General features: G+C 38.8%; 2 protein-coding genes and 2 pseudogenes across 2 annotated transcripts; 3 read left to right on the top strand and 1 right to left on the bottom strand.

Moving 5' to 3' along the window:
- Positions 1–4,853: 4,853 nt before the first annotated feature.
- LOC148775765 (olfactory receptor 5T2-like) lies at positions 4,854–5,813 on the top strand. The gene has a single exon (XM_088843583.1). It carries the CDS (start codon positions 4,893–4,895, stop codon positions 5,811–5,813), a length of 921 nt encoding a protein of 306 aa, XP_088699709.1. The 5' UTR covers positions 4,854–4,892.
- A 1,896-nt stretch (positions 5,814–7,709) lies between these two features.
- On the top strand, positions 7,710–8,414 carry LOC148775764 (olfactory receptor 8J2-like; annotated as a pseudogene).
- Positions 8,415–10,633: 2,219 nt separating this feature from the next.
- On the bottom strand, positions 10,634–11,062 carry LOC148775763 (olfactory receptor 5T18-like). The gene has a single exon (XM_088843427.1). It carries the CDS (start codon positions 11,060–11,062, stop codon positions 10,634–10,636), a length of 429 nt encoding a protein of 142 aa, XP_088699553.1.
- Positions 11,063–19,333: 8,271 nt separating this feature from the next.
- Positions 19,334–20,564, top strand: LOC148775762 (olfactory receptor 8J2-like; annotated as a pseudogene).
- The last annotated feature ends 5,453 nt before the right edge of the window (positions 20,565–26,017 follow it).

Below are 26,017 nucleotides of genomic sequence, written 5' to 3'. Positions count from 1 at the left end.
CTTCCAACAGACTTCCTTTTCTTTGCAAGGGCATGTCTTTCAAAGTTAATTGCGTCAATAGTACATGCATTTTCCCTTCCTTCTATCAAGTCTTTCATTATCATTAATATTTCTGGGGTGTAAAATCATTTTAGTTTTAATAGGGCTACCTCCTTAAATAGTCTAAGCTGAAAATTTTTCCCTAAAATGGGATTACATTACAAGTTACTACATTTAGTTGTTGGCTAAATTAATCATGTTAAAATACCATGTCAGTTAAAGTGGTTTATTTTACAGTTTATTTTTTGTTACATTCTTTATCATGTTTTCCTATTTTAAAGTCCACAGATATGAATAAATGTAGCTCTTTCATATTGAAATGTTATTGTGGAAAGTATACAACTACATACTAGCTTTGCTACGAGGTGCTTGAAGCGCCTTTTTACTTTCACAATTGTAAACATGGCAGTAAGGAAGCACACATAGCAAGATTTGGATTTGCTTTAAATAAGAAAATAATTTAAAAATTATTTAAGTGCTTCTAGATAATTAGAAAATGGCATAAATGAAACTTATTTCAACTTATTGTGCAGAGCTGCCTAAGTAAAATCATTTGATATCATCATCCTATTCCATTAGCTTCCAGTGCTGAATTGAAGAGCATACATTATTTTGGAGATGTACTCTTTTTGCAAAAAATAACAATATGATTTTACTTTTTTTTTTTCTAAAATGCATGTTACTAAATTGTTCATTTTGACCTCTGCAGCTTATCACATGGGTACTGATTTTCAAATTTTATCTCAGTAACATGTGAGGTGCTTCGCAGTTCATGGTCTTATTATCTCTGCAAAGTCCTTGGAAATGTTTTTGAAATATATTTCAGTCAAAAACACACTGGGGTGACCCAGAGGGATGATATGGGGAAGGAGGTGGGAAGGGGTTCAAGATGGGGAACACATGTACACCCGGGGCTGATTCATGTCATTGTATGGCAAAACCAATACAATAATGTAAAGTAATTAGCCTCCAATTAAAATAAATAAATTAAAAAAAATCTTGGATTAAAAAAAACTCACAGAAGTATATATAAGGGTAAAACTTCATGACACTGTACTCATTAATGATTTCATGGATATGACAAGATAAGCATAGGCAATAAAAGCAAAATTAGATAACTGAGAATACATCAAGCTAAAAATATATACAGCAAAGAGTCAAACAGAGTAAGAAGGCAACCTTCAGAATGGGAGAAAATATTTGCAACCCCCTTGAACAGATGTTTTCTTCAAGGCAGATACACAGACAACAGGCTAGTACAAAAAAATAATGAACACCAATCATGGAAATGCAAATCTAAAATTTTGTTATAAATCAAGGACCAAAGGACTTTATTTATTCAACAAATATTAACATGCATTCAATCATTCCAGGACTCTTTTCTTTTTTATTAAGTAAATTATCATGTTGCTGTTTTGATCCAGGAGATAATTAGGACATATTCTTGGAGAATCTCCTGTGGTTTCATCAATAATTGAGTAAGTGAATATAAGCATTTCGAGCTACTTTTATTCACACTGTACCTAAACCTGCCTTTGCTGATCCACAGGTAACAGGAAACATCAGGTCGTTTGCAGAATAATAATAAGACATAATACCAATATCAGATATGGCGTGCAATCCTGTTAGTGGTTGCCTATCCCATAGGTGAATAAATACAGCAGAGAAAATAGATGCCATTATATGGTTTTAGTTAAATAAAGATTGTGTATTTGTGCTCAGTTGTGTCCAACTCTTGCAACCCCATGGACTGTAATCCACCAGGCTCCTCTGTCCACGGAATTTCCCAGGCAAGAGTACTGGAGTGTTGCCATTTCCTCCTCCAAGGGATCTTCCCAACAAGGGATGGAGCATGCATCTCTGGCACCGCCTACACTGGCAGTCAGGTTTTTTTTACTGCTGCACCACCTAAGTGTATTCTTTTATTTACTTGATAGATGACAGATCAGTTTAAGCCAGAAACGATCATGAAAATGTCTTATTCAAAAAACATTCGTCCTATCAAACTATCTCAGGGATTATCTTTCAATATAATGAGGAAAACAATTATCCTTTTATTTTTGCCTTTGTGATGTACAAGCTACATCAGATTACTACTGGTTCAGAATACTTCTCTAGATTTAACATTTAGAAAAATCTTTGAAAAATGCACATCAAAAAGCTTGTTTTATTTGCTGGAGGGCTGAAGAATGAGGGAAAGGACAGGGAGTTTAGAATGGACATGTAAACACACCGATGTTTAAAATGCATGATCAACAGGGACCTACTGTGGAGCACATGGGATTCAACTCAAAGTTACGTGGCTGCCTGCATGGGAGGGGAACAATACATGTATGTATGTATGGCCGAGTCCCTTTGCTGTCCCCCTGAAACTATCACGGCAACCTTAATCAGCTATATGCTTATAAAAAATAAAAAGCTAAATAAGAAAATAAATAAAAAGTCCCGGAAATGGCACGTTTTATTTCACTGAGAAGAGCAAGTGGGAGGTCAGTTTCAGAGTGAAGCCATGGTATTACAGGAGGCGGCGAGGAATGATGAACAGCGGATGCATCACGGGGGACACCTGGGCTTGGACCTTGGCTCTGACACTTAGCTGTGAGAGCTTCTGTAAAGGGGAAACAGAGTCACATGTACAATAGCCCATTACTGTCACGTGAGCTCGGTGCATGGCTGTCACTATTTTTCCTCTTCTTTGCAAGCTTTGTGTTTCAAGATTTGATCAATACATTTGGAATATTTGCCTTCTATTAGCATTGCATTTTTAGAAGAAGCTTTACATTATTTTGGAAGTTGATCCTATATTATTAAAATCTTTGAGAATCATAGTCATTTCCTCTTTAAAATTCTGAGTCCTTTCAATATATTCTAATACTGACTCAGTTATACTCAGTAAAATTTTCATTTTGGCATCCAGTAGAAAAGCCTGTCTGCAGGGAAATCTAGAAATGGAAATGGCAACCCACTCCAGTATTCTTGCCTGGAAAATTCCATGGAGAGACAAACCTGGGAACCTGCAGTCCATTAGGTCCCAAAGAGCTGGACATGACTGAGTGCACACACACACACACACATTCAACATCATAAGTCTTTCACTAAACTCACTGTAACATAGAAAATAGAATTATGTGATGTGTGTGTGTGTGTTGGTATTATCAGAATACAAAATTTACAAAGCTTCCTTACTCTCTAAAGAATAAACCAGAGGCATGAAGATTGAATAGGGAATAAAAATCAAAATCAAGTTATGATGCATTGCATTTCTTCCTAGCAGAATAACGTTTTGGTGTGTATTAAAAATCACAAAACAAATACATGACAAGTAGATAAGGGACAGAATATCTGGATCAAGGATCTGATCACATATATTTTAAAATTATTAGTCATAGTATTAATTTTATAATCCAGTATTTGCTAGTGTTGTAAAAATATATACATCTGGTGATCAAAGTTCAGTTACATGGTCATCCTAAATGTGTAACCAAACAAGACATATTTAAAGGAAATTGTTTTACACATTTATATTTGTTGCTTTGCATATTTAATTAATCTCCTTGGCTGTGTATTATTTTATCTGCTTGAGCATGTATATATATTAGTACTTTGAAGAGAGAAAAATTTAAAGAGCAATATTAACATTGCCCATGGCTTTTCATCATGAACCTGGCCTGTGAACAAATATTTTCAGTTTCTAAATCCCGTGTTATTTGTCTTGAACGAACTATATCATTGAAATGATGTTAGACTCATAATGGGGCTAATCATCTTTTGAATCAAACTCTTATTTAAACATAATCATTCTAATATTATCAGATATACTAATGTTCTGATTCTGCAGTTGACTAGATAGTAATTGAAAGCCATTTTACACAATAACTGAAAGTTCGGGAATGCTGCTATTCTGTTCCAGTGATCTGTACACCGATATGTTATCTTATGTGTTTGTATATCAGGGGGAACTTATTGTTTATTCAATCACTTGGTGTGTTTTAATGTGATTAAGTATGAGAACAGCTAATAGAATGCAGTGACACATTAACCAGTGAACCTGATGGTTTTATAAATTACATGGATTCAAGAAGTAAGTGAACACATGAATATTGGCATTTGATTCTCCAGTGAGCAGCATGGACATTGACTCACTGCTTTGTCACTGTCTCCTGATCAGCAACTAGGAAATGAAACATCCCCCAAATAAATATGAGAGTATATGTCACAATCCTTTAAGCCACATTACTGAGTCACAATATGTTCATTATTTTGTAATAAATTAATTGTAATTTTCTGTTTGGAAGGAAAGTTATGACCAACCTAGATAGTGTATTAAAAAGCAGAGACATTACTTTGCCAACAAAGGTCCGTCTAGTCAAGGCTATGGTTTTTCCCATGGTCATGTACGGATGTGAGAGTTGGACTGTGAAGAAAGCTGATCACCGAAGAATTGATGCTTTGGAACTGTGGTGTTGGAGAGGACTCTTGAGAGTCCCTTGGACTGCAAGGAGATCCAACCAGTCCATTCTAAAGGAGATCAATCCTGGGTGTTCATTGGAAGGACTGCTGCTAAAGCTGAAAATCCAATACTTTGGCCACCTCATGCGATGAGTTGACTCACTGGAAAAGACTCTGCTGCTGGGAAGGATTGGGGGCAGGAGGAGAATGGGACGACAGAGAATGAAATGGCTGGATGGCATCACCAACATGAGTTTGAGTGAACTCCGGGAGTTGGTGATGGACAGGGAGGCCTGGCGTGCTGTGATTCATGGGGTCGCAAAGAGTCGGACACGACTGAGCTACTGAACTGAACTGAACTGAATTGTAATTTTCTGTTTAAATTTGTTCCATGAGGAGTCACCATGAAGAATACTACTGAAGTTACTATATTTGTAATGAAAGGTCTCACAGATAATCCTGCAATACAGTTTATCTTATTCTTCTTGTTTCTGGCAATTTATCTCTTTACTTTGATTGGAAATTTAGGACCGGTTGTATTGGTCATTGGGGATTCCCGGCTCCACAACCCTATGTACTGTTTTCTGAGTGTATTATCATCTATTGATGCCTGCTATTCTTCAGTAATTACACCAAAAATGTTAGTAGATTTTATGTCAAAAAATAAAACCATTTTGTTGCCTGAGTGTGCAGCACAGATGTTTCTCTTCACTACTTTTGGGACCACAGAATGCTTTCTCTTGGCTGCAATGGCTTATGATCGCTATGCGGCCATCTACGACCCCCTCCGGTATTCAGTCAGCATGGCGCCCAGAGTCTACGTGTCACTCATCACTGCTTCCTGTGCTGGGGGCATCTTGCACGCTTCCGTCCACACAGCGGCTACTTTCAGCCTCTCCTTCTGCGCCTCCAAGGAGATCAGACATGTCTTCTGTGACATCCCTCCCCTCCTCGCTATTTCTTGCTCTGACACTCACACAAACCAGCTTCTACTCTTCTACTTGGCGGGCTCTATTGAGACAGCCACCATCCTGATTGTCCTGATCTCCTATGGCTTCATCCTGTTGGCCATTCTGAGGATGCGTTCCGCTGAAGGGAGAAGGAAAGTCTTTTCTACTTGTGGCTCTCACCTAACTGGAGTGTCTGTTTTTCATGGGACCATCCTCTTCATGTACGTGAGGCCAAGTCCCAGCTATGCCTCAGATCATGACATGATTGTGTCTGTATTTTACAGCATGGTCATTCCCATGCTGAATCCCATCATCTATAGTTTGAGGAACAAAGGTGTAAAAGAGGCGATGAAGAGAGTGTTCTGGAAAAACTGATTTAGCTGTAAAGCACATTTTCACAGAGAAGTTAAAGTTAATAAAATTGAGGGTAAGGTTCTTCTATGCCTCAATATCAGAAGATACGCTGAAAATACTTTTACATCATGAATGCATTTCCTTTCTCCCTGGATTTTTTTTCTTTTTGTTTTAATTTACTTATTTTAATTGGAGGCTAATTACTTTACATTATTGTATTTGTTTTGCCATACATTGACATGAATCTGACCTGGGTGTACATGTGTTCCCCATCTTGAACCCCCCCTCCCACCTCCCTCCCCATCCCATCCCTCTGGGTCATCCCAGTGCACCAGCTCCGAGCATCCTGTATCATGCATCGAACCTGGACTGGTGATTCGTTTGGCATGTGATAATATACAAGTTTCAATGCCATTCTCCCAAATGATCCCACCATCACCCTCTTTTTAAAACAAAGATTGCAATCAACCCTCTGCTGCTTCTGCCGCTCAGTTGCTTCTGTCGTGTCCGACTCTGTGTGACCCCATAGACGGAAGCCCACCAGGCTCCCCCGTCCCTGGGATTCTCCAGGCAAGAACACTGGAGTAGGTTGCCATTTCCTTCTCCAAAGCATGAAAGTGAAAAGTGAAAGTGAAGTCAATCAGTCGTGTCCGACTCTTAGCGATGCCATGGACTGCAGGCTACCAGGCTCCTCCATCCATGGGATTTTCCAGGCAAGAGTACTGGAGTGGGGTGCCATTGCCTTCTCCATGTACAATATATAATAAGCTTCAAATGAGAGATCAGGTTGCAAAATAACACATCAGTAACAATGGAAATTGTTTAAAAAATAATTAAAGAATCTTAACAATGTTATGTGTGTGAGTGTTCAGTAGTTTCTGGCTCTGTGACAACAGTTCAGTTCAGTTCAGTTCAGTCGCTCAGTCGTGTCCGACTCTCCGTGACCCCGTGAATCACAGCACGCCAGGCCTCCCTGTCCATCATGAACTCCCAGAGTTTACACAAAATCATATCCATTGAGTCAGTGATGCCATCCAACCATCTCATCCTCTGTCGTCCCCTTCTCCCACCTTCAATCTTTCTCAGCATCAGGGTCTCTTCAAATGAGTCAGTTCTTCGCCTCAGGTGTCCAAGCATGGAAGTTTCAGCTTTAGCATCAGTCCTTCCAATGAATATTCTGGACTGATTTCCTTTACGATGGACTGGTTGGATCTCCTTGCAGTCCAAGGGGCTCTCAAATCTTCTCCAACACTACAGTTCAAAAGCATCAATCTTTGGTGCTCAGCTTTCTTTATAATGCAACTCTCACATCCATACATGACCACTGGAAAAACCTTAGCCTTGACTAGACGGACCTTTGTTGACAAAGTAATGTCTCTGCTTTTTAATATTCTGTCTAGGTTGGTCATAACTTTTCTTCCAAGGAATAAACATCTTTTAATTTCATGGCTACAGCCACCATCTGCAGTGATTTTGGAGCCCCCCAAAATAAAGTCTGTTTATTTCCATTGTTTTCCCATCTATTTGCCACTAAGTGATGAGACTAGATGCCATAATCTTAGTTTTCTGAATATTGAGTTTTAAGCCAACTTTTTCAGTCTCCTCTTTCACTTTCATCAAGAGGCTCTTTAGTTCTTCTTCACTTTCTGCCATAAGGGTGGTGTCATCTGCATATCTGAGGTTATTGATATTTCTCCCAGCAATCTTGATTCCAGCTTGTGCTTCTTCCAGCCCAGCATTCCGCATGATGTACTCTGCATATAAGTTAAATAAGCAGGGTGAGAGTATACAGCCTTGATGTACTCCTTTCTTGATTTGGAAGCAATCTGTTCCATGTCCAATTCTAACTGTTGCTTCCTGACCTTCATATAGATTTCTCAGGAGGCAGGTCAGGTGGTCTGGTATTCCCATCTCACTATGAAATTTCCACAGTGTGATGTTATCCACACAGTCAAAGGCTTTGGCATGTTCAATAAAGCAGAAATAGATATTTTTTTCTGTAGCTCTATTGCTTTTTTTCCTCACTAGGCAGAAATCAGCAATATAGATAGCTCCAGGCAACTGCACTCAAGTGATTAAATTCATTCTAATCAGGATGTCAGATCATCCAGAACCCCAGATTCCTCTTCTCTGGGTGTTCCTGGTCATATATGGACTGACTCTGACAGGGAACGGTCATCCTCACCAGCGGTGGACTCTTAGCTTCAAACCACCATGTACTTTTTCCTCAAGCACTTGGCTATCATCAGTTTTGGCAGTTCTTCTGTCATTGCCCCCCAAATGTTGGTTAACTTCTTGGTTACAAAGAAAACCATATCTTATTATGGATGTGCAGCCCAGCTATGTGGATTCTTAGTTTTCATTGTGGCTGAGATTTTCATGCTGGCTGCCATGGCCTATGACCACTCTGTGGCTATTTGCAATCCCCTGCTATACCTGGTGGTGGTTTCCCCACGGATCTGCCTTCTCCTGGCGGCCCTTACTTACATCTACAGTCTGACCACAGCGCTGACGGTCTCTTCCTGTGTGTTTGTCATGTCATATTGTTCATCCAATGTGATCAGCCATTTTTGTTGTGATTATGTCCCTTTGCTGCTGCTAAGTCGCTTCAGTCGTGTCTGATCTGTGCAACCCCATAGAGGACAGCCCACCAGGCTCCCCCGTCCCTGGGATTCTCCAGGCAAGAACACTGGAGTGGGTTGCCATTTCCTTCTCCAGTGCATGAAAGTGAAGAGTGAAAGTGAAGTCTCTCTGTCCTATCCGACTCTTTGCGACCCCATGGACTGCAGCTCATCAGGCTCCTCCGTCCATGGGAATTTCCAGGCAAGAGTACTGCAGTGGGGTGCCATTGCCTTCTCTAAGGAATCTTTCTGAATCAGGGATCGGACCCACATTTCCAGTGTCTCCTGCATTGGCAGGCTAATTCTTTACCATAGCACCATGTGAGAAACCATAATTCTATGTACTTCTAGTCTATTATTTATAAATTTAACAGATGCATAACTGTGTCTATTTTCTCTTGTTTATGGCTAGTTTTTTCCTATATTAGTGTTTATTTTTCTTTAAAACTACAATTTTAAAGCATAAAATTTATTTTTGTGATATTGAATTATGTTTAAGAATCTCTTCAATGCTGAATGATACACACACACGCATACAGGCACACTATTCAACAATATATTTTCATAGTTTGGAGATGCAACTGTAACTAATATCAGGGAACATGACTTAGTTTTGACATTTAGTAGAAGAAACCATATGAATAGCAGTGAGGAGAGTACCCCAACAGGAGAAATAAGAGCAGAGACATTGCATAGGAATAAGTACAATAAGGGCTTCCCTGATGGCTCAAACGGTGAAGAAGAACCTGCCTGGAGTGCAGGAGACCCAGGTTCAATCCCTGGGTCAGGGAGACCCCCTAAAGTAGGCAATGGCAACCCACTCCAGTATTCTTGTCTGGAAAATTCCATGGACAGAGGAGCCTGGCAGTCTATAGTCCAGGGGGTCGCAAAGAGATGGAGACAACTGAGCTACCAGCACTTTCAAATACAGGTAATATAGGTGAGAGGTTCTGCACAAGAACCATTGGATTATAATTTAAATCCAAATTCAGAGAAGTATCATTAGGTTGGACTCTAAATCTCAGACGATTGTCTTGGATTTAAAAATAAGGATGCTCCTTTATGAAAAGAATGAGTTTTTGAAAAACTGTGATTAAAAGTTAATAAATACAAATGAGCAAAAGCAGGAGAGGAGAACACTCCATCTTAAAGTTATCTCTGAAGGACACGTCCTCGCAATGAAAATGAGGTCTGTTGGAAACAAGGCTTCAACATGCATGTAGGAGAGATCCTTCTGTAACGAGGTTCTTGGGCCTGAGCATGAGGAGTGGGGGTTTCTGCAGGGGCATATCAGAGTTGAAAGGTTCCAAGGAAAAGAGAGCTAAAATCTGAGTCAGCGCCAGACCTGTAATCAAATCCATCAAGGTGGATTGGGGCTCAGCTGTGGAAAGAGCCAAATACACAGGCCAGTTATACACTACTCTCTGAACTGTGTTTGTCTTTTTTTAATGTGTGATCTTGATAGATGTCAATGCCTGGACTGCATTTTCTGTGAGAAATTGAAGATTTGTTTAGCGCTCAAGCTCTGAATGAAATAACAAAAATGGAAGAAATGCATCCTTACCAATCAGCATGGTAGTTAACACCAGGAATCTGAACATGTTATCTATGGTCCCATATCACAGACTGGGATTAGATAGCTGCCAATGAATAAATCTAAGGATAGATCAGAATGCTTTGAAATGAATTCAGATACCAGTGACTCCATGGTATGGGATCATATGAACTATGGTTTTGCTATTGATTAGCTGGTATTAAATCAAGCTAGTCACATATAATGTTAATAACAATTGTGAATATTGGGGACTATACATTCAAGTTATATCAAGATGAAAGAAGAGAAGAATACATAATATGCTAAAGAAAAGTTGCATCTACATATGCCTGTGTGTGTTTGTGTTATATCAATCAGCATGCTTTTACATACAAATGTGTATAGGTGTGTGTGCCTGTGTGTGTGAGTGTGTGTGTTGGGGCACCTCTATCAATAGGATAATATTAAGGCACAAATGGATGATATGATTTTTCTGCATATAAAAATAACTTAGATAGAGGGTTAGGTATGATGTTTATATTAAAATATCCCAGAAGAAGAGATATACATTAATAAGGTAAAACAAATCAATTTCATCATATCTTTTTGGCATTATGGTATATTTTTGGTTAATTCTTACTGTGAACATATACTTTATTGATAAAGCATTTTTCCAAACACTCTCTTCATCTCTTCACGTAGACTCTGGGCGCCATGCTGACTGAATACCGGAGGGGGTCGTAGATGGCCGCATAGCGATCATAAGCCATTGCAGCCAGAAGAAAGCATTCTGTGGTCCCAAAAGTAACAGCAAGAAACATCTGTGCTGCACACTCAAGGAAAGAAATGGCTTTGTTCTTTGACATAAAACCTACTAACATTCTGGGGGTGATTACTGAGGAATAGCAGGCGTCCACAGATGAAAGCACACTCAGAAAATAGTACATGGGGTTGTGGAGCCGGCCATCCCCAGTGACCAACACAACCAGTCCTAAATTTCCAATCAGCGTGAAGAGGTAAATTGCCAGAAACAGGAAGAATAAGATGACTTGCAGTTCACGATGGTCTGTGAAGCCTTTCAGTAAAAAGGACGTTACTTGGGTGACATTCTTCATCTTGATACCTCATGAACAAACTCAAAGATCTTCAAAAAATTGCAGCTCATTTCCTACCAAAAGAATGAACAACATTGTGACTCAATGGAATGGGATTTGTGTCCTCATATTTATTTTTTGCCAGAGTACAATTTCCCAGGTGTAGTTCAGAACTGTGGGTCAAGAGTTCATGCCACTCACTGAAGACTCAAATGGGAAAATATGTGTATTCACTCACGGGCTAAATTCATGCCATCTAAATCCGTTAGATAAACCAGCTAATTTGCCACTGAATTCTATTAGCTGTTTCCATATTAAATTAGCTTAAAACACCAAATCATTGGCTAAAATCAATTTCCTTCTGTCAATCAATAACATGATCTAGTGTATCAGGTGCAGATACCTGGAATAGGGTATCAGCAATCTAGTTACTTTCAGGAACTGTGTAAAATGATTTGCTATAATTTGTTTAGCTATAGAATGAAACATTAATATTGATTTTACATAGTGGAGTAAATCAAAATTGATTTAAAAATATTTAACATAAAATGCACTAATAAAACTGAATATTCAAAATGATGTTAAATCGAAAATGCTAAATTAGGCTGGTCCTACTTTGGCCACCTCATGCAATGAATTGACTCAATGGAAAAGAGTCTGATGCTGGGAGGATTTGGGGGTGGGAGGAGACGGGGATGACAGAGAATGAGATGGCTGAATGGCATCACTGACTCGATGGACATGAGTTTGAGTGAACTCCGGGAGTTGGTGATGGACAGGGAGGCCTGGCGTGCTGTGATTCATGGGGTCGCAGAGAGTCGGACACGACTGAGAGACTGAACTGAACTGAACTGAACAGAGTAGCAGCCTCTCAGACTGTAATATTTTATGAGCTATTCCAAAATTCTTTCTAACTCTTTTAGCCCTTCTTAGGTGTATCCAAAAGAATAATGAAGTTTTTTTTTAAGATGATGGGCCATCATTAAATTATTATATGACAACATCTTTTATTCAAATGTATTTCTCCATTATTTTGCATTACATTGTGTTTTTTCTTTTACTAAATAATCAGTCATATTTATTACTTTTGGATATCTAAAGTCTTTGATTTTCAGCTGTCTCAAGACCTGTGGTGAAAATGGAAAGAATTTTTCTGGTAAAAAAAAAAAAAAAGCACACACGTTTCTTTCCAAATTATTATACTTGTTTAGGTATTTTTTTTTACTGTGGATCCAGTGAATTATCAGCTGGATAATCTGAATCACAAGTAAAGTCACTTGTGAAAAATTGTAACTAAACTATGACAGCAATAATTAACCAACAAAAATGTAATACTTTATTTTCCTTGCTGTATTTATTCATCTATACGAGAGACAACAGGTATTAATGAAAGGGTTATACAACATATCTGCTATTGTTAGGTCCAAACTCCTAAAGTACTCAGCAAATGCCTGAAAGTTTCTCTTACCTGTGGACTGGCAAAAGCAGGTTTTGATATACTCTGAATGTAATTAACTCAAACTGCTTATATCTGCCTCCTCAACTGCTGATCAAACCACAGGAGAGTCCCCAAGGGGAATACACTCCAATTATGATCTGGTTCAAAATAGCAACATGATGATTCACTCAATAAAAAGAAAATAGTCTTGGAATAATTCATGACCTAGTAATATTTGTTGAATAAATAGAGTCATTCAGCCTCTGATTTATAATAATGCTTTATATTTGTATTTCCCTAATAACTAGTGGTTTTATGTACTTTTTCATACTAACCTGTTGTCCATTTGTGTGTCTTCCTTGGAGAAGATTCTATTCGAGTGGTTTGCAAGCATTTTCTCACATTCTGTAGGAGGCCTCCCTTACTCTGTTGATTGTTTTCTTTGCTATACACACTTTTAGTGTGATGTATCCACACTTAGATGCTGATTGCAGCCAGGAAATTAAAAGACGCTTACTCCTTGGAAGGAAAGTTATGACCAACCTAGATAGCATATTAAAAAGCAGAGACATTACTTTGCCAATCAAGGTCCGTCTAGTCAAGGCTATGGTTTTTCCCGTGGTCATGTATGGATATGAGAGTTGGACTGTGAAGAAAGCTGATCACCGAAGAATTGATGCTTTTGAACTGTGGTGCTGGAGAAGACTCTTGAGAGTCCCTTGGACTGCAAGGAGATCCAACCAGTCCATTCTAAAGGAGATCAGTCCTGGGTGTTGTTTGGAAGGACTGATGTTGAAGCTGAAACTCCAATACTTTGGCCACCTCATGCGACGAGTTGACTCACTGGAAAAGACCCTGATGCTGGGAGGGATTAGGGGTGGGAGGAGACGGGGACGACAGAGAATGAGATGGATGGATGGCATCACCAACTTGATGGACATGAGTTTGAGTGAACTCCGGGAGTTGGTGCTGGACAGGGAGGCCTGGCGTGCTGTGATTCGTGGGGTCGCAAAGAGTCGGACACGACTGAGCGACTGAACTGAACTGAACTGATCCACACTTATCTAATTTTTCTTTTGGGCCTGGTCTTGTGATCTATTAAATTATCACCAATCTACTGTCATGAGGCTTTTCCTTTATATTTCTTCCAAGAGTTTTATAGTGTCATGTATTGCGTTTAAGTCTTTAAGTCGACTTTTGTTCATGGTTTAAGCTGAGGGTTGAGTTTTGTTGATTTGCATGTGCATATCCAGCTTTGCCAACACAGCTTGTTGAAGTCATTGTCCTTTTCCCACTGGCTTTTGTCGACAGCCTCGTTGAAGATCAGTTGACGAAATACATGTGAATTGATTTGTGAGCTCCTTATTCTGATCCATTGGTCTATACGTCTGTTTTTATAGCAGTGCTGTATGGTTCAAGTACTGTAGCTTTGTAATACATTTTTGAAACCAAGATGCGTGATGACACCAGCTTTGTACTTTAGCACAAGATTTCTTTGGATATTTGAAATCTTCTTTGGCATCACATAAATTTAGAATGTTTTTTTTTTCTATTTTAAAAAATACCAATGTTATTTGATAAGCATTGCATTAAATTTTTTATTGCCTTGGATAGTACAGAAATTTTATCAAATGCAAATCAAAAGTGCAATTGCATATCACCTCACACCTGTTAGATTATGATTAAAGAAGAAAAACATGACCATGAGAGAACACAAGGAATAAAATTATCAGTGGTTGCCAAAGGTTTGGGAGCAGGAGGATAAAGAAACAGAGCACAGAGCACTTTTAGGGCATTGAAACAATTCTATATAAGAATATGATGATGGATTAATGTCATTATATGTGTTTTTGAAACTCATAGGACATACAGCCCCAAGAGTGAAGTCTAATGTAAACAATGGACTTTGAGTGATTATGATGTGTCAATGTGGGCTTATCAAATGTAAAAAATAGACCACTTTGATGGAGAATATTAATAATGGGCATGCATGTAAAATATCTGTACCTCCCTCTTAATTTTGCTGTGAACCTATTACTTCTCTTTATAAAGTCATTAAAAAATTGAATGAAAATTATGCATCAGGCAGAAGAAAATTCTCATTAATAAGCCAGAATATCCTCCAAAATACTTCCTGAAATAAAGCATAGAAACAGCAATAAACAAGCTAAAATAAAGAAAGCAGTGAAAGACGAATAGATGATAATTTGACAATCACAAAATTACTCTATTAATCCCACAATGAGTATCTCTGAAATGTTAGGACACTTTAAAACATTGGCCTGTTATTGGAATCAACACTTTTTCTCCAAGCACAAGAGTCACATGAAAAGGAAGGTATTAACATGAGCTACGACACTGAAACCTAGCAATTCACTGTGTGAGAATCGAATGTTTGCATGCATTTAAATAAGTTGTAGAAGACTCTTGAGAGTCCCCCAGACAGCAAGGAGATTAAGCCAGTCAATCCTAAAGGACAGCAGCCCTGAATATTCATTGGAAGGACTGATTCTGAAGCTGAAGCTCCAATACTTTGGCCACCTGATTTAGTTTCAATAGGGCTACCTCCTTAAATAGAGTCTAAGCTAAAAATTTATCCCTAAAATGGGATTACATTACAAGTTGTTACATTCAGTTGTTGGCTAAATTAATCATGTTAAAATACCATGTCAACGAAAGTGGTTTATTTTACAGTTTATTTTTTGTTACATTCTTTATCATGTTTTCATATTTTAAAATCCACAGATATAAATAAATGTAGCTCTTTCAATATTGAACTGTTATTGTGAAAAGTATACAACTACATGCTAGCTTTGCTACAAGGTGCTTGAAATGCCTTTTTACATTCATAATTGTAAAAATGGAAGTAAGTAAGCACACATAGCAAGATTTTTGCTTTTATGTTGTACATCGTCTGGTTCTTGTTGTAAATACACCAGGGTTTATCTTGACACAAGAATGGAGGCTTTACATTTGGTTCTATTTTCAATATGTATATTAAAATTCAACATTGGAGCCAGAATCCTGTGCTTTTCTCCATTCAAGAGCCAGAGGCAACACTTCCAAACAATGTAGGGGTAAAATTCAAAACAAAAAAGGGTGGAATCAATGGATGCAACAGTTAATCAATGGTTTTCTAGAATACTCCCTGGCTATCTACAGATTTGCACCTTGCGTGACATTTGTGCGTAGAGGCTTAACTAATAAACATTCAGTTTTTCTTTACTTCCCTGGGGGACCTGATCTGTACTGGGAATTTTGATTCTCCTGTTTAGAGACTAGGGCCATGACACAGATTTCAGTGTGAAGGTCTTCAGAGACTTCAAGCACTTGTATAAACCAATTAGCACAATTCATGCAAAGGCCTCCGGAGGAGGTCTAGGCGGATCACTCTGCTCAGGTAGGTAAATCAAATACCTTATTTATTTCAAATTCCAGAAGAAGAAAGCAAGGATACTGGAAATTTCATCAGTTCAAATTAAACTCAGAACTGATGATATCTGTTCCATTCTCTTGCCAAGTCACTCACGTCTCTGCCCAATGATTGCTAAATGGAAGTGATGGCGATACATATAAATATAATGATTTTTAAAACCCTTTTGATAGATGATGGAGAAGGAAATGGCAACCTACTCCAGTATTCTTTTCTGGAGAACCCCATGGACAGACAAGCCTGGCGGTCTACAGTCCATGGGATCAGAGAGTTGGACACGACTGAACAACTAACCCCTATTGATATATTAAACTCTGAGCATTTGTACAGAATAATGAATAGTCCATTAAGTATATTTTACTTTGAACTATATGGGAATGTTTTCTGCCATAGAACTGGCGAAACTGGTGGATATTTTAGAGGACACATTACACTAGAGAAGAAACCTAAGTGTCTTTGAAATATAAGATTCTCTCCTTATGTAGTTCTCTCCTATGTAAAAATGCTCTCCTTTTAAAAAGCTGATTACACACATTCAGAGTAGACAATGATTGTTGTTAAAGCCTTTTTTCTTGTTAAATTAATAGACTTATATATGTTGTCTCTGAGTGAAACATGCACGGATTTGCTTTATTTATAGCAAACAAATACTTTGATTAGAGTGAGTGCTGCCACTGTGCTTTCCATCAGGAGCTTACTTATGCATCACTCTCTTATTTTTTTAATCCTTAAGGTTCTTTTTATTTAATTTATTTATTTTAATTGGAGGCTAATTACTTTACATTATTGTATTGGTTTTGCCATACACTGACATGAATCTGTCCCGGGTGTCCATATGTTCCCCATCTTGAACCCCCCTCCCACCTCCCTCCCCATCCATCCCTCTGATTCATCCCAGTGCACCAGCCCCGAGCATCCTATATCATACATTGAACTAGATGCAGTGTTAGAAGGCAAGAAATAAGGGACAGTTGTTGCAACGCCATTGGATCAGCTCATCAAACATAGAGTTAATGTATGGAATAGATATCCTGAGGCATTTCCCAAGTGGCGCAGTGGTAATGAATCTGCCTGCCAACACAGCGGATGCAGGATAGGTATTCACAAGAGAAGCAATCAACAACAAAAAAAACACCACTGATTTAAGAGGGAATCAGCTTGTGGGAGAGTACATTGGGTTTTTGTTGTTGCTGTTGTTGCTAAATATATAGTTAGATATCATGTGTCCCAGTATTTTGTATATGCAAAATTATAATTCACTTGCTATTTCTATCTCAACTATGAAAACTCTCAGTAAGGTAGAATAAGTCACTGAAATAGAAATAATAAACCACATTTAAAAAATCATTCAAAACATGTTAATATCAATTAACTTCTGGTACAAATTATTTTGCTTTCATTGTCACAAGTCTATGTGCTAAATAACATATAAATGTACAATATCTCATTTAATCCATACCACACAAGACTATAAATACCTGGAAAAATCATATGGCTATTAGTGAAGTGCTTCCCTGTTAGCTCAGATGGTAAATAATCCACCTACAATGTGGGAGACCTGGGTTCAGGTTGATGTATGGAATAGATATCCTAAGGCACTTCCCAAGTGGCGCAGTGGTAATGAATCTGCCTGCCAACGCAGCGGAGAAGGGAAAGGCTACTCACTCCAGTATTCTTGCCTGGGGAATTACTTGGAGAGATGATCCTGGCAGGCTGCAGTCCATGGGGTCGCAAAGAGTTGGTTGTGACTGAGTGACTTTTACTTTTTCATTAGTTGGTGTACTACTAACCACCAACTAAACAAACAAAATCACACCCAAAATATCATAAAAACATGATACTGATAAATATCCTGTAAAGGCTCTTGGACTTCCCTGGTGGCTCACTGGTAAAGAATCCGCCTGCAATGCTGGAGACTCAGGATATACAGGTTCTGTTCCCTGGGTTGAAAAGATCCCCTGGAGGCGGAAATGGCAACCTACTCCAGTATTTACACCAGGAAAGTCCCACTGACAGAGAAGCCTGGTGGGCTGCTGTCCATAGAGTCGCAAAGATCTGGACACCACTGAGCAACTGAACACACATGCACGCACGCACACACACACATACACACATAAGAGGCTCTTTGAGTAACTGAATCTCACTGAGCCTAAATTATCTCATCAGACATAGAAATAATTAATTATACACACATTCTGGGACACTCTTGCAGAACAAAGAAATCATTATTCAAAGTGCCTCTGTATGTGCTGGGCGTGGACTACAGTACTATAAATAATGTTAAACTCTATGATTTCTGTATAGAAGCAAACAAACCGATCAACCTTGAACAAATCAAAACTATGCATTATTTATGTAAAAAAATAAAAAAGGGCCTTAAGTTATTTAAAGGAAAAACATACAGCTTTTCTTTAAATAGGAAAAGAAAGAAAGGGTTGCCAGAACAAAATAAGAAGTCTGAGCTGCTAAAAGACAGAGATGAGATAAGAGCAATTTATTTTACAAAAGAAAGGAAATGTGATTTTCAGAAAGCAGATTCAGAATGTCTGAATGTACTAAGAATGAACAGTAGCAAAGTGTAAATTTGCTTGTGGGCAGCTGAATCCAAGGAGTATTGTAATTATTGTTAAGGAAAACACAGGCTATTGAATAAGTTTTCCACAGAAATAGTAAAATAACCAGTATGATGACAATGCATGAGAGGGCAAGAAGGCCTGTAGCAGCTGAGAAAAATATAACTAGACGTCACTCGAGCTCATCAACTTCTTATAGATACCTCTTTTATCTCAAGAGACACAAACACACCGAGAGACATGTGTGTGGATATAAATAAGTACCTCACATATGGATGCCGTGTATTTTCACACGCGCTAAGTCACTTCAGTCATGACCAACTCTGCGACACTATGGACTGTAAACTGCCAGGCTCCTCTGTCCACGGATTCTCCAGGTGAGGTTACTGGAGTGCCATTTCCTTCTCCAACATACATATATTTGCAGCACATTTGCATAAGACATTAATATAATTTACATATGCATGTAAATATAAATACATCTCATCATGCAATTTATGTATGTTTATCGGGGTCGCGGAGAGTCAGACACCACTGAGTGACTGAACTGAACTGAACTGAATCCAATAAAAATCATATCCTATAGTACATAAATACATTAATTGCTTGGTCAAACAGTTCTAAGATCCTGAAATGGAACTCTGTAGAGTTTGTATTGGTGAATTTGATGAAAAGATGAAGAGAAAAGACAATTAAGAAAGTTCTGAAACTATTAAGTGTTTGACAACAGCAGTGAACTGATTTTAAGTGAAATAGTTAGCAATATGGCATACATCAAACACAGAGACCACTTTACAGTCTATTAATCATTTTCCATTTTCCCCACTAAGCCCAAATCAGAAAAATACATGGCTCCAGGGAATCACACTCAAGTGACTGAATTCATTCTAATGGGAGTCTCTGACCGTCCAGAACTCCAGATTCCTCTTTTCTGTGTGTTCCTGGTCATCTATGGACTGACCCTGGCAGGGAACCTGGGAATCATCATCCTCACCAGCGTGGACTCTCAGCTTCAAACCCCCATGTACTTTTTCCTCAAGCACTTGGCTATCATCAATTTGGGCAATTCTTCTGTCATTGCCCCCAAAATGTTGGTTAACTTCTTGCTTACAAAGAAAACCATATCTTATATGGATGTGCAGCCCAACTCGGTGGATTCTTAGTTTTCATTGTGGCTGAGATTTTCATGCTGGCTGCCATGGCCTATGACCGCTCTGTGGCTATTTGCAACCCCCTGCTATACCTGGCAGAGAAGGCAAAGGCAAGCCACTCCAGTACTATTGCCTAGAAAATCCCATGGGTGGAGGAGCCTGGTAGGCTGCAGTCCGTGGGGTCGCTAAGGGTCGGACACGACTGAGCGACTTCACTTTCACTTTCCACTTTCACACATTGGAGAAGGAAATGGCAACCCACTCCAGTGTTCTTGCCTGGAGAATCCCAGGGATGAGGGAGCCTGGTGGGCTGCCGTCTATGGGGTCACACAGAGTCGGACACGACTGAAGTGACTTAGCAGCAGCAGCTATACCTGGTGGTGGTTTCCCCATGGATCTGCCTTCTCCTGGCGGCCCTTACTTACATCTACAGTCTGACCACAGCACTGACGGTCTCTTCCTGTGTGTTTTCCATGTCCTACTGTTCATCCAATGTGATCAACCATTTCTACTGTGATAATGTCCCTTTGTTAGCGTTGTCCTGTTCTGACACCTACATTCCAGAAACAGCAGTATTTGCCTTTTCGGGGACCAATTTGTTCTTCTCTATGATTATTGTTCTAACATCCTACTTCAACATCATCCTTGCCATTTTGAGGATACGTTCTTCAGAAGGGCGACAGAAAGCGTTTTCCACCTGTGCTTCTCACATGATGGCTGTCACTGTCTTCTATGGGACTCTCCTCTTTATGTATTTGCAGCCAAGGACCAACCACTCTTTAGATACTGATAAGATGGCCTCGGTCTTCTATACCCTTGTGATTCCAATGCTGAACCCCCTCATTTACAGCCTAACAGAGACGTGAAGGATGCATTGAAGAGACGCCTGGACAACCCATGGGAGTCACTCAGATTAATGCAAATTTAAAACTACAGCTGTCTTCATTTAAGAATTAAGTCCTGCTAAGTGAAGAGGAAGTAAATTGTTAAAAATTCCATTAATATCAATATAGAAAGCTTAATCATTTTCATTCCAACTTCAAGTACCCAATTTTCCCTATTTTAAAAGCCATTAATGAAGTTCAGAGAAAACATACTAATGTAAGTAATACACAATAATTTGAAAATAAATACAATCCAAAATAAAGTAAATGTGTTAAAAATATTTTTATAATTTTTTAACAAGAAAGAAACATCCTGATAGTTAAGGTGGATTTATGTTGGAATCCATTCTTGGATGGTTGTTAAGAGTCAGATTATCTTCCTTGCCATGGACATGTTGACATTTTGTTTGGCTACTAAAAGTTTTATTATTTTTTGCAGCATTTTACCTATTAAGTTATCAACCCTTCTGAACTCATTGATGTCTTGCATCTAACCAAATTTATATCACAAAAAATAAAGCTTGCAGGAGTAATGAAACCTAATAAAAAATATATTTTTTCACAAAAAATTTGTTGAAGCAAATAGGAAAGCACATCAACCAAGCACCAGTTTTCAAGGAAGCAAGATAGAAAAAGGAATTTGTCTGCCCGCTCTCATTTTTATTAGTCAAAGCTTACCCTGTGGGACATTGTCACCTGTAATTCGAAGTTATGCTTACTTGAGTGCTCAAGTGGTTCCAAAACATTCATGTCCAAACCATTATAGCAAAACCATGTTGGTGGTTAGGGGACACATGAAACACAGGACATAGTCATGAAGCAAGGTCTGACAATACCTGGGAAAGTTAGGAACGAGGAAAGAACTACAGCGTCTCTTATTCTGCAGCTACAACAGAATTAATTATTAAGAGCTTCATAAATTTGCATGCAGACATCCTGTAATTCATTTTTAGATTTCATAATTAAACTACAACCATATACCATTGCCTCCTTTCAGCTAGCAAAGTTTAACTTACATGACATTATAAAAAGCTGTTAGAGGTGTTGTTCTTGTTGTTGTTTAGTAGCAAAGTCATATCTGACTCTACTGCGATCCCATAGACTGTAGTCTCCCAGTCTCTTCTGCCTATGGAGTTTTCCAGGCAAAAATACTGGAGTACATTGCCATTTTCTTTCTCCAGGGGCTATTTCCAATCCAGGGACTGAAACCAAGTCTCCTGCATTGGCTGGTGGATTCTTTACCACTGAGCCACCAGGGCTACAGTACAGTTCAGTTCAGTTCAGTCAACTGTCTTGTCCAACTCTTTGCGACCCCGTGGACTGCACCACACCAGGCCTCCCTGTCCATCACCAACTCCCGGAGTTTACCTTACCAGGGCTACAGGTGTTAGTAAATAAATGATCCCCCAATTTCCTCAATATATAAACTGACAGAATCACTATGAAACATCTCCGATGTATCTATTATATGTAAAAGTATTTATACACCATGACCTAATAATTTTCAAGTATTATCCAAGTACATAGACTAGACATGTTATTATGTATGGGTAACAGGAGGAATAGAAATACGCGACCTGCATCATTATCTGTAATAAAGACTATTCAAAAGGAACTACAATGTCTATGTAGCTCAAATGTGTGAATCAAATCCATAACAATCAAGAGAGTTAATCTCAAACTTTTAAGGTTGAGCAAGAAAAAGGCATACATATACATACATATATGTAACACCAATCACAGGCTACATATATATAGATGCATACAACTGCATATGTATATAACCAATCACAAAAATATATAAATAACTTAAATTCACTCACATCAATTTTAAAACCACATAACTAGCAATTATATATATGTATATATGTAATATGGATATGGGGCTTCCCTGAGGGCTCAGACGGTAAAGCGTCTGCCTGCAATACAGGAGACCTGGGTTCGATCCCTGGGTCAGAAAGATTCCCTGCAGGAGGGAATGGCAGCCCACTCCAGTACACTTGCCTGGAAAATCCCATGGATGGAAGAGCTTGGTAGGCTACAGTCCATGGGGTTGCAAAGAGTCGGACCCGACTGAGCGACTTCACTTTTCACATATGTATATAGTGCTTTCCTGGTGGCTCAGTGGTAAAGAATCCTCTTCAGTGCAAAAGAGTCGGACATGTTGTATTAGTCAATAGTTATTTCCTCTAGATGAGGTGGATGGAATGAGATTGAGAGAGGCTGGACTGATGGAAGTTAGGCTTACATGTAATTGTTGCTGCTGCTAAGTCACTTCAGTCGTGTCCGACTCTGTGTGACCCCATAGACAGCAGCCCACCAGGCTCCTCCATCCCTGGGATTCTCCAGGCAAGAACACTGGAGTGGGTTGCCGTTTCCTTCTCCAATGCATACATGCATGCTAAGTCGCTGCAGTCATGTCTGACTCTGTGTGACCCCATGGACAGAAGCCCACAAGGCTCCTCTGTCCACAGGATTCTCTAGGCAAGAACACTGGAGTGGGTTGCCATTTCCTTCTTCACATGTAACTATGTGTTACTTTAAAATAATGAACCCAGTAAGATAAAACTATGGTTTAATGTGAGTGATCAAATTATAGTGTCCATAATGTCATTTTTCTGCTTATTTATATGTGTGTGCTTCTTATAAATAGTTTGAAAGTGAAATTTTGTGGTTCTGTGATAAAAAATACCTCTTATACAATAAAGAGCAGGCTAAAATGGGAGATCAAGTTGTCAAATAAAGCACCAATGAAAGTGAAAAGCTGTAAAAGAAGTAGTTAACTGAACAGCAGCAATAACATGTATGAGAGCTACTGTAAGAATTTCAGTTAAAAAACTGATATTCACTGTCTTGACAACCATTCCCATTTTGACTTTATGCTGAAATTCTCTTTATATATATATATATATATATATATATATATGCAGCAAATACAGCAGGGTTTATTCTTGACACCAAAATAGAGTCTTTCCAGTTGGTTCTACTTCCAATATTCACATTAAGTAGAACGTTGGGATCAGAATTCTGTGCTTTCTAGCCATTGGATTTTCTCCATCCCAGGGCCAGAGGCAACACTCTCAGAAAATGTCAGAAGATGGTACATTTCAAACCAGTCAAAGGATGGAATCACTGTGTGTGAAAGTCATTGAATGTGGTTATTCAAGCGTGCCCCTAAGCTGTCTCCAATTTTCACTCTGGGGGACAGTTTTGCACAGAGACTTGACTAATGAATATTCAGTTTGTCATTCTTTCCCTGGGGAATCTGGCCTGAGCCAGGGGATTCTGGTTCCCCTGTTCAGGAACTGGGCCATGAACAGAGATTTCATTATGAAGGTCTTCAGGGACTTCAGAATCTTGTATAATTCAGTCACTTGTGGCTCAACAGGAAAGAATTCTCCTGCCAGGGAGGAGACACAGGAGATGCAGGTTCTATCCCTGGGTTGTGAAGATCCCCGGGAGGAAGGCATTGCAACCCACTCCATTTTTCTTGCCTGGAAAATGCCACAGACAGAGCAGCCTGGCAGGTCACAGTCTCCAGTCACAAAGAATCAGACATGACTGAAGCCACCGAGCACAGGACACAAGCCAGTTAGTGCACTGCATACCAAGGCCTCAGGAGCGGGTCTCAGCAGACCTCTCTTTTCAGGTAGGAAGATTTAAAAATCTTGTTTATTACAAATTCTGGAAGAGACAAGCAAGGGTATTGAAAACGTAATCAATTCAAATCAGAACTGGCACTTGTCCAGTAGTTAAGATTCCACACTGCAGTGCAGAAGGCATGGGTCCAATTCGTGTTTGGGGGAGTCATATCTATCCTGCATACTTTTCAGAGCATGGCCAAGGGGAGAAAAAAACTGCGATCTTAATTGAAGTCATATCCACTTTGTTCTCTTTTCAAGTCATTCACTTCTCTACCTGCTGAATGATTGCACAGTGGAAGTGCTGGTGATACAGTGTAGCAGTATTTTTCAGCATTTCCTCCAACAGACTGATCTTTTGCACAGAATGACAAAATCTGACTAAGGAATTATATTTTACTGTAATTTATAAAGAAATGTTTTCTGCAGAACTGATGGATGTATTAGAGGGCACACTATACCGCATAGGAAACTCTATGTCTATACAAGACTCTATGTCTCCAAATAAAATCTATTCTTACTTAATGCCGATAAAAACAAGTTTTTCTTCCCTTCCTGTTTTCTGTGCTGCCCAATGTGATGAACCTTCAGATGGAAAGAGTTTTGGTGTTAGCAGTCATTCTGTTGCTGGTGGACACTGAGAGCTCATGTTGAGTTGCAGCATCTGTCCCTAAAACAACCCATTTAGGATAAATTCCATAGTCAGAGACCAATGGAACATACTCTTGAAATCACATCAACATCTATTTAAAAAATAACTTGCAATGTTATTTTTCATTCACATTTTGAGATAAATGATTAACATTTACAGTTTTTAAATTTTATTCACTGAGAATCTGTTATTTCAGAAAATCTACAAAATAGTTTATTTTGAAAATAAATTTGAGAAAACTATTTTTCATAAATTAAAATAGCTATCATCAGTAGTAGATTCTAAGTCAGACAAGATTGTAAATACATAGATGAAAACTGGAGCTCTTTTATAGAAATTTTATTTCACTGACGAGTACTTACCTAATGAAAAAGCTTTGCATCCTTTATATTATGATAAGTGGTAACCAATAATAGACCACGATGCATATCATGGTCTCCATTTTAAAAGCTAACAGCACAAATTGAGACTGCACAGTATTTCCTGTTGTTGGCACTCTTTTTATTCTTGTTAAATTAAGGAAGTTTATTGAATAAATTATCTCTTAGTGAAACATGCACTGACTTGCTTTATGTAGAGCAAACGAACATTTTGCTTTGAGCGTTGCCACTGTTTCCCATCAAAAGCTTACTTATGCACATATTTTAAATGCAGAGGTAGAAAGCAAGCAGTCTGGCATAGAAGGTGCAACAACATCAGGTCCACTCAGTCGGTGCCTATTAGATGTATGGAACAGAGAATCTTTCTTAATAGAAACGAAAAAGGCAGATGTCAGAGAGTCAGGTTGTAGGATTTGTTTAACTGTAGAGCTAGATACCATCTGTCCCTGTGTTTTGAATATGCAAAATTATCATTCACTTAATATTTTCTTTTTTTAAAAATTTATTTATTTTAATTGGAGGCTAATTACATTACTGTATTGGTTTTGCCATACATTGACATGAATCCGCCCCGGGTGTACATGTGTTCCCCATCTTGAACCCCCCTCCCACCTCCCTCCCCATCCCATCCCTCTGGTTCATCCCGGTGCACCAGCCCCGAGCCTCCTGTATCATGCATCGAACCTGAACTGGCGATTTGTTTCACATATTTTCATCTCAACTATAAAATTTCCAGTAAGGGAGAATGAGTTACTAGGGCTGAAATAAGAAACCACATTTAAAAAGTTATTCAAGGGACTTCCCTGGTTGTGTCAGTGGTTAAA

This window comes from Moschus berezovskii, chromosome 14, assembly GCF_049115385.1.
Source record: "Moschus berezovskii isolate FMDL1 chromosome 14, NW_MosBer_1.0, whole genome shotgun sequence".
Lineage (NCBI taxonomy): Eukaryota > Metazoa > Chordata > Mammalia > Artiodactyla > Moschidae > Moschus > Moschus berezovskii.
This window is presented reverse-complemented; position numbering and strand designations above follow the sequence as displayed.

What these genes read in the sequence shown, in the direction of transcription:
- LOC148775765 (XM_088843583.1), top strand. Translation starts at nt 4,893, where the DNA reads ATGAAGAATACTACTGAAGTTACTATATTTGTAATGAAAGGTCTCACA.
- LOC148775763 (XM_088843427.1), bottom strand. Translation starts at nt 11,062, where the DNA reads ATGAAGAATGTCACCCAAGTAACGTCCTTTTTACTGAAAGGCTTCACA.